Genomic DNA, 18,421 nt, shown 5'->3' with positions numbered 1-18,421 from the left:
GTTAAGGAAAATAATCGGAAAATAAAAGAAGAGTAAAATGGCCATGTCCAATGAGCAATGAACATAGAAACGAAAAAAAATGGAAATAAGAGGAAAATAATTAAAAGAATAATTATTTCTGTACCCGCGCTACAGTACCCGCACAGAACCAGCTACAGTAACTCTATTTAGAGGAATAATGTATTATGGTCCCCACTAATTATTATTCTAAAATTCCAGCAGCACCCTTTCAAAGCCTCGGTATTAATTTCGTGTCAACATTTCTCTAACAAAAATAGTTGACCTCGTAAAAATAAATACTTGAGTGCATAGATATAAATACTTTCAATATTTAGATATTAATACTTTCAGTATCATATGTAAAAAGAGGAGGGATTCAATTACAACATTATGGCAGTTTAGGTCCCCACAAGCAGTTATGTAAAAATTACAACACTATTTACTATATAGATATAAATACTTGTGTTCTTCGAACTATATACTTCAAGATTTGACTATTAATATTAAAAAAAAAGTTATAGATATGGAACAGTTGCGATCTCCACAAACAATTACGGCAGTTTAGGTGCGGGTACGACGTCAGAAATTTCAAAAAAGGGTGTGGGTACGATTATTTAAAAATAATTAATTTATCATTTACATTATTTATTATATAGATATAAATACTTGTGTTCTTTGAACTATATACTTCAAGATTCGACTATTAATATTTTAAAATAAAATTACAGATCTGGAACAGTTACAGTCCCCACAAGCAATTATGGCAGTTTAGGTGCGGGTACGACATCAGAAATTTCAAAAAAAAGTGCGGGTACGATTATTTAAAAATAATTAATTTATCATTTACATTGTTTACTATATAGATATAAATACTTGTGTTCTTTGAACTACATACTTTAAGATTTGACTATTAATATTAAAAAAAAGTTACAGATCTGAAGTGCAGTTATGGCAGTTTGGTCCCCACAAACAGTTATGACAGTTTAGGTGCGGGTACTGTAGCGCGGGTACTCATATTAGCTTCCTAATTAAAAAGGAAATGGAACTGGACAGTTCCAAGGTGTTGAAAAATGGAGTTCATAATTAGCGGTGAAAACATGTCAGATATTATCGGATTGGATCCGTATTCGAAAATTATATACGGATATGATTTTAAATTTTAATTATTTATATTCAAATAGTAAATATATTATAAAAATATTTATGTATATGTGTACGGAGATATCCAATACGTATCTGTATGCATTTATTTATTATCCGTATTTATGTCCAAAAAAAAAATGTGATATGATTTTACCACTATCTAATCTGTATCCGATCTTTTTTTTCATCCCCATAACCCAATTGAAAGAAAATAAAAAAGCAAAAACGCGAGAAGTAATAACCGGCCCGACAAAACTCAAAACATATACGGCCTAACACAAACTATTTTCTTCAACCGACTACATTAGGGGTCCTCTTAACGATTCGAGCCAGGTTAAAGAATGGTCCGGATCCACTAACTTTACTCGGAGATGCTGCGATTTCCTACATTCGAATCCTCCCACTCGACGACGAAGTACGAACTCATCTAAAGCTTACCTCTCTTCCCTCAAAAATAAAGCTTACCTCTCCTCCACCCCCAAATCTCTCTTCCGATCAACAGTCGTATCCGCCTTTGAAAAATTCGATCGGACGGTGAGTCGGAGGAATCCCTCCGCCCGATTCAAGCGTAGCCTTCCGAAGGTACTAATTGCAACGGGAGACAGTATAATAAGGAGGCTGCAAAAGGTACTTATTGCAATGGGAGAAGGGTTACGGTACTTCACAAAACAGTATAATAGTGAGGCCTGGGCCCCACCAGCCTCAGTCTCGGCTCACTCTTCATCCTAGATTCGTAGTTACTATGTTTTCAGTAGAAATGAGAGCTTTTTCTAAATTTATTTGATTCTTTGGCGAGGGTTCCTCTATTTTATCCAGGCCCTGATAGTTGTCGCTATTGACTACTAGAATTGAAAATTGATTTCATCTTATATGGTTTTTCAGGTGTGAGGTGCGAGTAAGTAAAATTGCCCAATAATCACACTCTTAGAACTTCTCTGATTAGACTGGCTACTCCCTCACTTTGTCTCTGATCAGAACTCGATGCAAAATCATACTGGCCATGCCAGCATGGACCCAGATCTCCAGGCACTGCGAATCAATATGCAAGACAGAATGTAAGCCTTTCTTCTTCTTTTTTTCTACATCGCTAGTATCATATAAACCTATTTTCTTGAATGCAAAGTACTGTGTGTGTATGTAAGTTATAAAGTATTGCTTACCAGCTTATTCTCTTGTGTTTAATTGGTTGTAATTTTTCATAGATAAGTTGATGTGGTGAACTAGTCTGTCTCATTAACATACAAGTGGATTTATGTTTGAGTTGTATATATTGAAATCTATTGTTACTGAAGCTTCTTGTTCATTACTACCAAAATTTAATTCGTTTCTCTCCCCCTCCTTTTTTTGTACATAAAAATATACAGATGCAAATGGTTAGAGGGAAAACAAACTAATCCATCAAGTGACTGGAAGCAGAGATTGCCTGATATTGCGAAGAGGCTTGAAGAGTCTATATTCAAAGAGTCTCTTAACAAAGTAAATCAATCTCTTTATTCCCCCCTACAAACTTCTGTAGTGCCATCTTGTGAGCAGGAAGACAATTGATCATACTATACTTTTCTTTGTGCTTTTCTTGTGAGCAGGATGACTATATAAGCAAATTTCAGAGTGGGATTGAGAGTCGTATAACAAATATGCTGAATCAAATGAAGCAAAACCAGGTACGTCAACAGCAACTCCATCAGCAACAACAACTCCATCAGCAGCAGCAGCAGTTGCAACAGCAGAATCATCAACAGACTATGGCGCATCATAACATACAGTCTAATTCGTCGGTATCTGGCATGATGATACCTACACCTGGCATATCCCACAATCCGACTGGAACCATGCGAATGTCATCCTCAATGGAGAACAACCAGGGGATTAATCCCACTAGCGGTCCTGCTGGTATGATCTTGAATAGTAGAGATTTCTTTAATCTCTCATTAATCCCTTGTTGAGTTTTTTTTCCTTTTGCGTTCTTGCATATGTTGCAGTAGACCTCCCTTAAATGAACCAATAACTGTTTCCTTAATGTAATGGAACCAATGACTGTTACCATTATTAAAAATGTAATGTATTATCTGGGCTTTGTTTCGCATGCAATATTGAAGTGGTTGTACAAGTACCACCAGAACTTTCATAGAATTTTCCTATGCCATGTATAATGCACTACTGTAAATATTTGGCAAAGAGTAGGCATACAATTTCTTAACATTTATGTTTAGTTAGTTAGGCATGGCATATTTTTGGGGTATAAACTAAATGTGATTTTATAAGTTAAACATAAATATCAATTGACTTTTCTTTCGTGTGCTGTTACTGAGGATACCACATTCTTTCCTATTTAGGTGCCATGTCTAGTGGATACCAGCTCTCACATGGGAACATGTCAATTAATCAGCCAGGAAACACTTCAATGTCTGGATCAATAGGCGTGCGACGTCAGGTTACGCCGCAAATGATACCGACCCCTGGATTTAACTCCACCAGTAACACACAAGTAACCCAACAGACCATGCCTATGAACTCCGACTACAATAATGGGTCTGGGATTCTAGGTGCAGACTCTTCTATGCTTCCACTTCTGCAGCCCCAGAAGCAACAACAATACAACACTCTCAGTGGACAAGTGGGGCCTGGCATGCAGTCAGTTCCTATGAATCAGAAACATTCTTCCCAAGGGTTTGGAGATGGCATGATGAATAATAACAACGGATTAGGGTTGCTTGGTAATAACATGCAACAACTGATGAATGGACCAGGAATGTCAGAAGGGTACATGGGCATTGGTGGCACATATGGGAACTCAACAAAGCCCCTCCAGCAGGGTTTTTCTTCACAGCAGATCCAGCAAAGGATGCCGAGTATGTAAATTTGTTGCAATATTCATTTGTTTTCATTATCGAGCTTAGTAGTTAAATGTCCCACCAACTCTTGACTCGCAGGTGGTCAGAGCTTTGCAAATTGCGTTATATGTATATGTGCGCGTGCGCGCACACAGACACATACACGGATGATTAAATACATATAAATGTATACATATATGTATGTGTTAAACTCCCTGTTATCCTTAAAATGTGTAATTGAACTATAGAAAATACATTCTCACTTCTTCTTTTTTCCCCTTTTGTCTTTTTGAAGCATCACTGTCTCAACAAGGTGTTTCTCTGATGGGCGACACCAAACAAGTTGACATGACCATGTCAAGTTCTGGAAACTATTACAATTCTGCAGGCCCATCTAACATGTCTTCAGCAAGTAATTTAAACAAGATCTCAGCTGTTGCAGCATCCCTCCAATCAAAGCCCAGGGCAAACATTCTGACAAGCAATCACCAAGCGGGCATCCAGCAGATTCATCAAGCAATCCAACAAACGATCCAACAACCAATTGTGAAATCTGAGCCATTCTCTCACCCTGAGAAGGTCAACTTCCAGCCATATTCACACATGAGCAGTCAGCTTGGTGGCAATCAACTGCACCAGCAGAGCATGCAACAACAACATCCACAACAACAGCAACCAATGATGACGAGGGTTGGAAACAACACCTTTTCTAGACAATCCTCCTTGGGCTCTATTGGCTCAATCGGTTCTTTGGGGGCCATTAATACAGACCAAGTAATGGCTGAGAGTGCCCTGCTGACGAATAATGATTTAATGCTCCCTCAAATTGCTGATTTCCAGGTGCCATTTGGTAATAATAAGGGAGGCCAGGGACAGTTCTTTGGCCCGTTAGTTGGTTCCAATACATTAAATCAGACTGTCCAGTCTGATGAATTGTCATCCCATAATGGGGTAGGGAATGGCCGATCGAGGGGTGGGGTCCAGCAGCCAGACACGATGCTGGTTCAGCAACCGTCTCAGTGGAGGCCAACTCAGCAGATGCAACGGAACAACCACCAGATGGTTGTTGATAATAACAACAGTCACAATAGCAATGCATTGATTGAGAAGAAGCAAATTTCTCAAAACGAACCTGACCAGTCTTGCATGAGCATATCGTCAGAGGGCGTGCGGGCACCTGGTCCTACTGTCACAACTATGGTGGTTACAAATAAAGGATCCTCCCAGCTCTCTCAACAGGAGACAAAGTATCTGAATCAGATGAAACTGCTACTATTCCTGTTACATGCGAAATACTGTTCTGCTCCAGTTGGTCACTGTTGTGAGAAGAATTGTGTTAAAGCACAACAGCTTGCCAAACACATTGAAAGCTGTTATAAGAAGCAGTGCCAGGTCCACCTTTGTCTGACAGCCCGGAAGGTTCTTCTTCATTTTCGTGGTTGCCGTGAAGTGAACTGCCCAGTATGTATTCCCGCCCGCAAGTTTATAATCATGGCCAAACAGAAGTCCTTGACACTGAAGGGCGACTCAAAAAAAGGTTCAAATGGAAAGGAGGTTGATAATAAGGTGGAGACTGTGGCTGGTTTGGCCCCTGTTGCTTTACCTGCCTCAGCCTCTGCCCCTCTTGCTTTGAAACACTCACAGAAGGGTATGAATCAATTAGACTCATCGTCAGGGGTATTCTCAGATCAGATGGATGCCGAACCAGTTTTGATGGATGTCTCAAATGGGCGGCATCAGCCTCTCCTACCACTCCAACATCCTTTACCAAAGAGGCCAAGGATGGATATGGATATCTCCCCTGTATCAGTCAACAATACAAACCCGTCTTTTAGTGCCCTGCAGGAAGCATTTCCAATTGAACAAAGTACTAGTAATATATCTGCAAAGCAGGAGACAGATGTTAAAATTGATCCAGCATTGCAAAACTTGCATATTGCCTCTACAGTGTCCGACACATCATCAGTTCGGATGGGTTATGGTTTGGATGGGGATGTCAGCATGATAAGATCTTCCCAAACTGATGTGGGTCCTACTGGTCCATCTGACTGGGTCAAGCAGGAACCTTCTTTGCTGGTTGAGGACGAAGAGAGAAATGATGAAAATGCATCAGAAGCAAAACAAGAGGAAATGGAGGAGGATGGGGCTGCTGGTAGGTCAGGGAAACCTAAGATAAAGGGTGTTTCTATGATGGAACTCTTTACGCCGGAGCAAGTTAGAGAACATATCAAAAGTTTGAGGCAGTGGGTTGGTCAGGTACATATTTTTTTATTTTTATGAAATATAAATTTGAGAAGTGTCCTTGATAAGACGAGCTTCAGACTGTACTGTCCTCCAGATTTGTAAATTATGCATTTCTAAGGTACTTATAAGTGATTTGCTATACGCAACCATTCTTTTTTTTGTGTTGGCATTGAGGTGGGGGCTGGGTATTGTCATGCTAACAAACTTTCTGTGTTGCTTTGAGATCATATTACTGTCTGTATCTTTCTGTAATGGAAGAAAATGGTAAAAGATGGAAATATATCTCCTACTGAGGTGCATGTGAATGATAATCACAACCAGTTTGAGGGCTAGTTTTCAGACTTGTCATTTAATTTCTGTTGAAATTAAGGATTTTCGGGTCATGTTTGGTTGCTACTTATATTTAAGGAGGATTAAGTTGCCTACTCCATCTTACTCTTATATTACACCTCGTTTGTCAGCTTAAGTCATGGCTTAAATTAATCCGTCTGGAGGAGAGAAAAATGGGGAAATGAATCTGTCTATGACAGTGGCCCTACTGGAGTAGTAAATGTGGAGCAAGTTAATCTGTCTAGAGAGGTGGTTTAACTTGCTCCGCCTTCACTCCATCTTACTCCTGTTTTACACCTCGTTTGGTAGCTTTAGTGTGAAGTAAGGGGTTTACTCCACCTCTTACTCCACAACCAAACATGGCAGATGAAGAACTTCTCTTTGAGAAACATGTGTACTGTTTATTCTATTTTGAATAATGACAGTTTTGTGGTTGGTGATGCAGAGCAAATCAAAGGCCGAGAAGAACCAGGCCATCTCGATGAATGAGAACTCATGCCAGCTGTGTGCTGTTGAGAAGCTGACCTTTGAGCCACCACCAATCTACTGCACCCCATGTGGGGCCCGTATAAAGCGCAATGCTATGTACTATACAATTGGCACCGGTGAGCAGAGGCACTATATTTGTATCCCATGCTTCAACGACGCAAGAGGTGAAACCATAGAGATTGAGGGCCATGTTGTCCCCAAAGGTAGGCTCGAGAAGAAAAGGAATGATGAGGAGACTGAAGAATGGGTATATCTCTTTATTCTTTCAACCCAGGATTGTAGTATAGGGTACCAGACTCGTATTGGTGTGGTATCATGATAGTATCTTCTTTTGATTTTATTTCCCTTTTTTTGGGTTTAGCAATTTGCCTGATGATGAATCTCTACGAGTTGAGTTTATAGACTGAATACTTGATGTGATTTAACTGCATTTGCATCATTAGTCTAATAGGAGAATCCAAGTCCTAGCATAAGAGATCTTTTTTCTTCTCTTTAGTTTCTGCTGGTCTTGTTGTTTATTTTCCTTTTTGGGGTTTACAAGCTTATAATTCTTCTCATGGGCTCGGGTAATAATTTTCAATAACAGGCTTCTTTTAAAGCTTTGTAATTCTATTCTCTTTTCACTGAGAACTAACCAATAAGCCACCTTCTCCACAGTGGGTGCAATGTGACAAGTGTGAGGCATGGCAGCATCAAATATGTGCTCTGTTTAATGGGCGTAGAAATGATGGCGGCCAAGCTGAGTACACCTGCCCAAACTGCTACACTGAAGAGGTAGAAACAGGTGAGCGCAAACCACTACCCCAGAGTGCTGTGCTCGGTGCCAAGGATCTACCACGCACAATCTTGAGTGACCACATAGAGATTCGTCTCTCCAAGCGGCTGAAGCAGGAAAAGCAGGACCGAGCCAACCATTTTGGAAAGAGCATTGATGAGGTACCAGGAGCAGAGGGACTTGTTGTTAGAGTTGTCTCATCTGTTGACAAGAAATTAGAGGTGAAGCCAAGGTTTTTAGAGATATTTCAGGAGGAAAACTATCCGACTGAATTTCCCTACAAATCTAAGGTGCTGAGAAGATCCTTTCTTGAGTATTTGATTTTTCATTTTCTAAAGAATTTTGGTTTTGTACTAACTTTGTGGTTTTACTTTATAGGCAGTATTGTTATTTCAGAAGATTGAGGGTGTAGAGGTGTGCCTTTTCGGAATGTACGTACAAGAGTTCGGCACAGAATGCGCCTTTCCAAATCAACGGCGTGTTTATCTGTCTTATCTTGATTCAGTCAAGTACTTCAGGCCTGAGATCAGAACAGTCAGTGGAGAGGCTCTTCGTACGTTTGTCTATCATGAGATTCTGGTATAGTCACTTGTTCAACCTTGAGAAATTACATATAGTTTGCCTATTTTCAAACAGTTGTTTTGATACACATAATAATTGGTTCATATAATATTTCCAGATTGGGTACCTTGAATATTGCAAAAGACGTGGATTCACAAGCTGCTATATATGGGCCTGTCCCCCTCTCAAGGGTGAAGATTACATCTTATACTGCCATCCTGAGATTCAAAAGACCCCTAAGTCTGACAAATTGCGTGAATGGTGTGTGTTATCCCTGCAAGTTCAAGTCAAAGATTGCATTCATTATACATGTTACTAATCATATTTACTATATTGTTTACCCATGTATTATGTTTTGAAGGTACTTGTCTATGCTGAAGAAGGGAGTAAAAGAGAACATAGTGGTTGACCTGACAAATCTGTATGACCATTTCTTCACACATCAGGGGGAGTCCAGAGCAAAGGTGACAGCAGCCCGTCTGCCTTATTTTGATGGTGACTATTGGCCAGGAGCTGCAGAAGACATGATTACCCAACTGCGCCAAGAGGAAGATGATCGCAAGCAGCAGAAGAAGGGTAAGCTGAAGAAAGCCACTATCACCAAGCGCGCCCTTAAGGCTGCTGGCCACACCGATCTAAGCGGTAACGCCTCAAAGGATGCCATGTTGATGCAGAAGGTAACCTACTTTCTTTTCTTTCTTTTTTTTAAAAAAAAATTACCATAATGAATCCTTATGTATGTTTATCTTGTAAACCTTGAGTGATGTGATAGTTTTTGCTTGTACTTTGCTTCTTGATTTTAATGGATGCAATTATTGTCTGATCCTTTTTTGTTTATTCGTTGTGAAGCTGGGAGAAACAATATATCCTATGAGGGAAGACTTCATCATGGTTCATCTCCAGCATCCCTGCAACCATTGTTGCGTACTTATGGTGTCTGGTACACGCTGGGTGTGCAATAGTTGCCGATATTTCAACCTATGTGAGAGGTGAGCATGATAATTGGCAGCATTATTCATGAAAATTTTCTGTATAAAAAAAAACATCCTTATACTGACCATTATCCAAAATGACAATTTCATCCTTCTGGTTGACTTTTGCATTTATTCATCTGCTGTCTTGTATGAATAATCTTCTCTCTCTGCATGATAGCTGTCATAAAGCGGAGCAACTGCGTGAGGACAGGGAGAGGCATCCGACCCATAGCAGGGAGAAACACACTTTCAGACCTGTAAGTTTTCTCTTTCTTGGACTTTCTTCCAGTAGAGCTTTATCTTGATAGTATTATTTATCATACTTCTTATATTGTGCTCTTATTTTACCATTTTGCACATGATAACATAACAATGAAAATTAGTTGCAACTTATAAATCCTGATTACGTGATGTTTCTTTCAGATGGAGATAACCAGCATTCCGAATGACACAAAGGACAAGGATGATATCCTTGAGAGTGAGTTCTTTGACACACGACAAGCATTTCTGTCACTATGTCAGGGCAACCACTATCAGTACGACACTCTTCGACGTGCAAAACACTCGTCAATGATGGTGCTGTACCACCTTCACAACCCGACAGCACCGGCCTTTGTGACCACATGCAATGTTTGTAACCATGACATTGAGGCTGGCCAGGGCTGGCGCTGTGAGGTCTGCCCTGACTTTGATGTTTGCAACTCATGCTACCAGAAAGAGGGGGTGGTTAATCATCCCCACAAGTTGACAAATCACCCCTCGAATGCTGAGAGGGATGCGCAGAACAAGGAGGCTCGGCAGAAGCGTGTTTCACAGGTACGTTGTTTATTGACTCGCTTGTCGGCTGCTGTGCTGTTTGAATACACTGCAACTTTGATTTTTTGGATTCTTTTTTGACCTAATGTGGAATGGGGGTAGGATATTTTTCTAATTTTACATTCAAGTCTTGATACTTGTAAAATTGCATGCCTATTGGGCTGTTGGTGTATAAAAATATGAATGTTATTAGTATACTAGATGCAATAACCATTAGTAAATATTGCACTGTCATTAGTAAGAAGAATTAACAAAATCAATTATGTAATTTATACATCTATGTTTGACCTAATGCAGCTGAGGAAGATGTTGGAGCTGCTGGTGCATGCCTCACAGTGCCGGTCCCCACATTGTCAATACCCGAACTGCCGCAAGGTAAAGGGGCTGTTCCGCCATGGTATGCAGTGTGGAGTTCGTGCCTCTGGAGGTTGTGGTCTCTGCAAGAAGATGTGGTACATTCTTCAACTCCATGCTCGTGCTTGCAAGGAGACTGCGTGCACTGTACCCCGCTGCAAGTGAGTGAAAGGAATTCTTGGTTTTATTATTTTCTGCTGCTATATAACGCAAATCTGGTTTGCTTTGCTTTAGTCATTTAGGGAGTGTCCTGAGTAGGAAGAATATCTCGTAGTTAATATGTTAGTACTTTAGAAATACATTCCAAAGTGGTTATATAAAATAATTTTTTACTGTCTCACTGTTCGTGGACACTTGTTCCAAAAAGATTATGGTATACTAGTGGTCCAGTACCTTGTTTTATCTTTCTCAGAAGGAAAAAAAGAGGAGAAAGATGGTAAGGTAATTAACCTCTCAAAAATATTACGGTATACTAGTGATCCTGTTTAATTCATGTCATGTATACCATAGTAAAATGAGAATCAGAGTACACACATCTACAAAGCATAACAATTATAACATACAGGAAATCTACAATTAAAGCAAGATAAAAATGACTGAAAACGTAAATTATGAAAAAAATAATAGAGGGTGGGTATTGGCAAATATTTGGTTATTTTAGAGTTTGGTTAGATGTTACTCAATCTGTGGTTGGCAAAATTTTATTTTTATGAATGGGACTCATCTTTGATCAACTTGTAATTTCAATACAGGGATTTGAAGGAACACTTGCGGAGGCTTCAGCAGCAGTCTGAGTCAAGACGTCGGGCTGCTGTGAATGAGATGATGAGGCAACGAGCTGCAGAAGTTTCAGGAACCAATGACTCATAGAACAGTCAACAACATAATGAATGTACATTTTTCAATACCTCCATTGTGTCATATACTGGAGTGCTAACTAGATCCATTGCAGTGCGAGCTTATACAGGCCTTGACCCGATGTACAAGGTTGTGGCCAATCTTTTATTTTACTTGTGTACCATTTTCATACCATCTGTTTCCTGTGAAAGCTGTACCGTATAGTTGTAACTGTAGATCTCTCATGTGCAGAAGAAATCTTGATGGGTCTGTATTTTAATTTATTTTTCATTATTGGTTTTTCCTGTGATTGTTTGGTTGCTTATGTTATGTTTAGGGAACAGGGAACAGTAGGAATGAGGAGAACAATACCAGTCTCCTTTTGTAGGTTGGCCCATTTTTAGTATAAATAATTAATAATGAATAATAATCGTGCTTTGATTACACTGTTATGTGGATACAAAAAGTAATATAGTTGAAATGCATAAAATAATATATTGTTAACAATAATGCATTTCAACTAGTGGTCAAATGCATAAAATTTCTGGCGTCGTACTATTGAGAAAAAAAAATGCACATATCTTATGGGCTATGGCTTGAGGTGAGTTGGGAGGATAGTAGAGCCCGATTTTTTTAAAAATACCCACTAAAAAAATATTTTATTAAAAATAATCAGATTTCAGCAAAATTTTGAAAAATACCCAAACCGCGGATTTTTTTCCGCGCTCTGGAATTTTTATTCCGGGCCGCGGAAAAAATTCGCGCCCCGAAATTTTTTTTTTTTTTTCCGAGCGCGGATATTTTCCGCGGCCCGGATTTTTATTTTTTATTTTTTTATTTTTAGAGTTTGGAGTTGGGAAAATAATATTTTTTTGGGAATTTTTTGACGAACTTTGCACCCCTGATTAACATATCAAAACACCTTAAAAAAACATGAAAATTTATCGACATGCATTCTTGACTTCATAGAATAAGACTGAAGTTTCATACAAAATCTCAAAACAGATCGTGAGATATCGGTTCTCAAAAATTGTCCGAACTGCTGAAGGAGTGCTTCTGAGCCCAACTTTGCACCTCTGGTTAATATATCAAAGCACCTTCAAAATATATGAAAATTTACCGACTTGCATATTTGACTTCATAGAACAAGACTGTGAAGTTTCATAGAAAATATCAAAACATATCGTGAGATATCGGCTCTCAAAAATTGCCCGAACTGCTGAAGGAGTGCTTCTGAGCCCAACTTTGCACCTCTGGTTAACATATCAAACCACCTTCAAAAATCATGAAAATTTACCGACATGTATTCTTGATTTCATAGAACAAGACTGTGAAGTTTCATACAAAATCTCAAAATAGACCATGAGATAATGAAACATAACAAAACTGAAAACTGAAACATAATAAAACATATACTAAGAAGATAATAAAACTGAACATAACAAATCAAAACTCAAACATAACAAAACTAAATTCTCTCTGAAGGAGTGCTTCTGAACCCAAATTTGCATCTCTGATTAACATATCAAAACACCTTCAATCATAAAGCACTCCTTCAGCAATTCGGGCAATTTTTGAAAGCCGATATCTCACGGTCTGTTTTGAGATTTTGTATGAAACTTCACAATATTGTTCTATGAAATCAAGAATACATATCGGTAAATTGTCATGATTTTTGAAGGTGCTTTGATATGTTAACCAGAGGTGCAAAGTTGGGCTCAGAAACACTCCTTCAGCAGTTCGGGCAATTTTTGAGAGCCGATATCTCACGATCTGTTTTGATATTTTGTATGAAACTTCACAGTCTTATTCTATGAAGTCAAGAATGCATGTCGGTAAATTTTCATGCTTTTTGAAGGTGTTTTGATATGTTAATCAGGGGTGCAAAGTTGGACAAAAAATTTCCAAAAAAACATTATTTTCCTAACACCAAACTCTAAAAAAAAAAAAAAAAAAAAAAATCCGGGCCGCGGGAAATATCCGCGCTCGGAAAAAAAAATTAATTTTTTTTTTCGGGGCGCGAATTTTTTCCGCGGCCCGGAATAAAAAATCCGCGATTTGGGTATTTTTAAAAATTTTGCTGAAATCTGGTTATTTTTAATAAAATATTTTTTTAGTGGGTATTTTAAAAAAAATCAGTAGTAGAGCTATTTGACCAATATACTTCCGATTTTTTTAAAAATACCCAAAAAAATAATTATTTTATTAATAATAACCAGGTTTTGGATGGAATTTTAAAAATACCCAGGCCGCAGATTTTTTCTGCGCCCGGGAATTTTTATTCCGGGCCGCAGAAAAAATTTGCGCCCCGAAATTTTTTTTTTTTTTTTTTTTTTAGAATTTTCTATTCCGAGCGCAGATTTTTTCTGCGGCCCGGATTTTTTTTTTATTTTTTTATTTTTATTTTTTTTAGAGTTTGGAGAAAAAAATCCATCATGTATATGTATATGTGTATGTGTATGTGTATGTTGTATGTTGTATGGGGTATGGGGTATGGGGTATGGGGTATGGGGTATGGGGTATGGGGTATGGGGTATGGGGTAGATAGATGTATATGTATATTTTTTTTTTTTTTTTTTTTTTAGAGTTTGGAGAAAGAAAATATCCATGATCTGATTTTTTTTAATAATATATGTGTATGTATATATAATATAATATGTGTATAATATATGTATATGTATATATGTGTATATAATATATGTATATATGTGTATACATATACATAAACACAAATATTATATACATATACATATACATAAACATAAATATTATATACATATATATGTATATATATATGTATATTTATATATACATATATTTGTATATTTATATATACATATATTTGTATATTTATATATACATACATATACATATACATATATATACATATATATACATATACATATTTGTATATTTATATATACATACATATACATATACATATACATACACATACACATACACATACACATACACATACACATACACATACACATACACATACACATACACATACACATACATACATATACATATATATACATATACATATACATATACATACATATACATAATGGATTTATTTTCTCCAAACTCTAAAAAAAAAAAAAAAAAAAAAAAAATCCGGGCCGCAGAAAAAAATCTGCGCTCGGAATAAAAAATTCTAAAAAAAAAAAAAAAAAAATTTTTGGGGCGCAAATTTTTTCTGCGGCCCGGAATAAAAATTCCCAGGCGCAGAAAAAATCTGCGACCTGGGTATTTTTAAAATTTCATCCCAAACCTGGTTATTATTAATAAAATAATTATTTTTTGGGGTATTTTTTAAAAAATCGGAATATACTTTCCTTACAATATATTATAAATTAACAAAATATAAAATAACAACGTAGCATAAACATAATATTTTTTTAAAAAGCGCTTATCGATATGAAGATTGTTCATCACTTTGCTTTAAAATCTAATTTCTATATGGTGTAACGTAATGCAATTTAAAATTAATAAAAAAAATATGAAGAACACATTTCATTTAAATACTAAAACTAAATACTGGTGAAGTGCCTAATAATGAACAAAAGGTATTCCAACCTATCTGCCGACAGTTGAATGTGTATCCTCTGCATTAACTAAAAAGATAATATTTCGAGTTAATGAATACCATCTGTTTGATTTTAAATGGAGGCAATCTGGCACCCGCCTATAATATTAGAGGTCTTTCAATATTAGTGCGGATCTAGTATGCACGAATCTTGAAACAGATCAGATGGTTGATATTCATTACTCAAAAGATTCCCTTTTGAGTTAATGGAGAGGATACGAATTCCCGACAGTTCAGGTTACAGGCTAGATAGTAATACACTGCAGATTTGATAAGGTATTCCAAAATTTGGTCATAGATTTGGAGGTTAAGTAAAAAAAAAAATTAGTAAAATTGTAGATAATTTTTATAATTTAGATAGAATGTGTATGAAGTTTGATATAATCGAAAAATTATTTGACCAATGGTTGAATGGTAATTAAAACTAAAATGATTATTTTTAAATTACTCGATGAATCACTAATCAGATATATATATATTACACAAAATTTAATGTACGACCTATCTAAATCATAGCGAGCACATCACTATTTTTTTTTAATTACAATAATATTAATAAATTCGTTTTCATAATTTTGTTTTCTATTGAAACAGTCCCATTAATACATGGTGTGCTAATACTAGGTTGTGGTCCTACAAGCGTATTCATGAGAGTGTCATTGGACTGACATGCACATATCCCATCAACCACTATCACCAATGAGTTGATCTATGAATTGTAATATAACTTGCTCCTCTTTTCATGTTTTTTTCTTTTGCATATTTCATGCCCGTAGGCCAAAAAGTACAACCATTACATTCAGCCCCCCTAAGAGTTTAAAATTTACATCCTGCTGATCTAAAAAAGAAAACAGAAGCAAACTAAGTATACTTAAGGGATCACATAGCAAAGAAAGGAAAAGTAAATCCTTGATGGTCCCAGCCTTAGAGTTCTTCCCAGTCTAGCAAGATGGTGTACCAAATCGTTTTGGCACCTGTTGACATGCACACATTTGTATCCAGGATATAGTTTTAGTATTTTCCAAATTTCAAAAGCCTCTCCATGCGCCTTCGAATAAATATCCACAGGTGGCTGCAAACTGGCCACTGCCTGCTGCAGTTCTTGGCTGTCAGTATGAAACACACAGCCGCAGTTCGCCTTTGCCTCAGATTGCAATGGGCTACAAGTGAGCTGACGTGCTGATCTATATACCAGCAGTGCCCCATTTTCAAAGAAGACAGCCAATTCCTCCATCCGTAAAATACATCCTCTGTGAGATTCGTACCTGTTGTTGATCAGCCTGCGCCACTGTCCTGGTTTTGCCTTTCGCAGCTGCAGCCACATTCTGACTCGATGCATTTCAGAAAATTCACAAAGGTTGATCTAGAGGGAGAATGACCCTGGTAAGCTTGACCAATCCTGCAGTGCCACAAAACCCATAGGCAATTTGTGAAATCAGTCCACTGCTGCGCGCGCTTGTATGCTGACTTAACCATAGCAAAAATTCTCTCGGGGAGTTGTCAATTCCTTCAGTCCTTAGGCCAGATTAGACGAGAACCAACACCATCTTGAGAAACTGCAATGCAACATCCATTGGCCACTGGTCTGACAAACCGGGTCACCCTTCCCAAATCGTGACTCGTGACGCCATAATCTCCCCCAAAAGGATACCATTGTGCATCAACTTCCATAGCAGCACATCCCCCTTGTGCCAGATTTGAACCCACAAATTGTTCTGACCTTGATTATTAGCTCTTGAAACACATCAGGTCAGTTAACAGTCAAATCCTTTTATGGTAGGTTTGTACGCTTGCAATCCGTCCAATTTAATACCTTTTAGGGTATAAATTTTATTAGCTCTTGAAACACATGAGGCAGTTAACAGTAAAATCCTTTTATAAGGCCACGAAGAGAGGCCGGCACATTACAACACATATCAGCAGAATTTGGAAGTATAAGCTGCCAATGAGGATTCTCGTCTTCATCTGTTTGATGCTAAATAGCAGAATCCTTACTGTGTTGTCTATATTTCTTAGCAAATGACCTCCACAAGGCGGTTCTCAGGTGAGATCAGTTAAGGGTGAGAGGCAGATGTAGCAAGTAGTATGTTTTGTGGTATGGAGGTAAATGTGTAGAAGAATATATAGGAAGAGAAAAAAAAAACAACACAATTGCTCCTGATGGAAATTGCCAGATGAAAATTGAAAATGAGCTTAGCAGTTTCCTTTTTCTTTTCTTTTCTTTTACTTATGCTTTTATTTTATTTTAATTTCTATTTTTTTTTCTCCTGTAATTCTTTGACACCCTTGGTGTCGGTATTAAACTATTAATAGAACCTCGAGGCTTGATCTCCATATTTATTTATTTAAAAAAAAAATAATGCAATCAATATATATATTTTTGTTAGGCCGTATTTAGTTTTAGACTTTTAGTAGTATTTAAATGAAATGCGTTCTTCATATTTTTATTAATTTTATATTACATTACAATACATCCTATGAAAATAAAATTTTGAAGCAAATTATGAACATCTTCCAATCGATAAACGCTTTCACAAAAATATTTTATGTTTATAATATATATATATATATATAGATGTTGGCTAAGATCAAAGTGGTAGTTCCTGAGCTTTGGTGCTACCAATTCGTTTTTCAATTTTCAAAGTTCAAAATGTCGATCCGAACCGTTCAAGTTGTTCTCCATATTAAATTGTGCTTGGAGACCAAATTTTATATTTTTCTGAATTTTTTTACTATTTATTAAGCCACTTTGAAAACAGCTGATCCAACAGTGGCTTCTGATTTTACTGTTTTGTTAAGCCACCGTTGGATCAACGATTTTCAAAGTGGCTTAATAAATAGTAAAAAAATTCAAAAAAAATGTAAAATTTGGTCTCCAAGCACAATTTAATATGGAGAACAACTTGAACGGTTCGGATTGATGTTTTGAACTTTGAAAATTGAAAAACGAATTGGTAGCACCAAAGCTCAGGAACTACCACTTTGATCTTAGCCAACCTCATATAGAGGTCCAGATTTGCTGAAAACAAGGATTTTCAATAAATCTAAAGAAATAGTAACAAAATTCCAAAAAATGTAAAATTTGATCTCCAAACACATATTAATATGGAGAACAAGATGAACGGTTCGGATCGACCGTTAGAATTTTGAAAACTCGAAATCCGAACCGTTACATGGAGGGACTCTATACTATGCATAGCATGCTAGCATATTCATATATATATATAGAGAGAGAGAGAGTATATATATATATATATTTTTTTTTTTTTTTTTGCTACTTTATAATATGTTATTCAATCTACTATCCTCTTAACTCAGCTCATCGCCTCAGCGCCACAGCCATAGGCCCATAGCCCATTAGATGTGGGCATTTTTCAATATTACAACAATGTTTCTATCGTTGTGCATCTAGTTATAACTATCATTCAGGTATTCACGAAGCAAATACATATTCAGACATCAACTTTCATAA

At 37.1% G+C, this 18,421-nt stretch overlaps 1 protein-coding gene across 4 annotated transcripts; it reads left to right on the top strand.

Moving 5' to 3' along the window:
• Nucleotides 1–1,536: 1,536 nt before the first annotated feature.
• On the top strand, nt 1,537–11,656 carry LOC144564197 (putative histone acetyltransferase HAC-like 1). Of its 4 annotated transcripts, none has more exons than XM_078313750.1 (17): nt 1,538–1,725; nt 2,026–2,198; nt 2,508–2,619; nt 2,727–2,804; nt 2,853–3,033; nt 3,477–3,992; nt 4,270–6,230; nt 6,994–7,284; nt 7,695–8,102; nt 8,191–8,391; nt 8,492–8,634; nt 8,735–9,050; nt 9,223–9,362; nt 9,526–9,604; nt 9,771–10,163; nt 10,461–10,678; nt 11,270–11,656. In XM_078313750.1, the coding sequence occupies exons 2-17, from the start codon at nt 2,125–2,127 to the stop codon at nt 11,385–11,387; spliced, it is 5,229 nt and encodes a 1,742-aa protein (XP_078169876.1). In that variant the 5' UTR covers nt 1,538–1,725; nt 2,026–2,124; the 3' UTR covers nt 11,388–11,656. The 4 variants fall into 4 exon arrangements, with proteins under 4 accessions (XP_078169874.1, XP_078169876.1, XP_078169875.1 ...); XM_078313751.1 differs by having other exon boundaries at nt 1,539–1,725; nt 2,853–2,869; nt 3,808–3,992; XM_078313748.1 differs by having other exon boundaries at nt 1,537–1,725; nt 2,727–3,033.
• Nucleotides 11,657–18,421: the final 6,765 nt, after the last annotated feature.

This window comes from Carex rostrata, chromosome 13, assembly GCF_964058835.1.
Source record: "Carex rostrata chromosome 13, lpCarRost1.2, whole genome shotgun sequence".
Taxonomy (NCBI): Eukaryota; Viridiplantae; Streptophyta; class Magnoliopsida; order Poales; family Cyperaceae; genus Carex; species Carex rostrata.
Note: the sequence above shows the minus strand (reverse complement) of the source record. Positions and strands in the feature narration are given on the sequence as shown.

Coding starts and splice junctions, on each gene's coding strand:
- LOC144564197 (XM_078313748.1), top strand. CDS start 2,125: ATGCAAAATCATACTGGCCATGCCAGCATGGACCCAGATCTCCAGGCA. Junction 2,199..2,507: donor ATCAATATGCAAGACAGAAT/GTAAGCCTTTCT, acceptor AAAAATATACAG/ATGCAAATGGTTAGAGGGAA. Junction 3,034..3,476: donor TCCCACTAGCGGTCCTGCTG/GTATGATCTTGA, acceptor TTTCCTATTTAG/GTGCCATGTCTAGTGGATAC.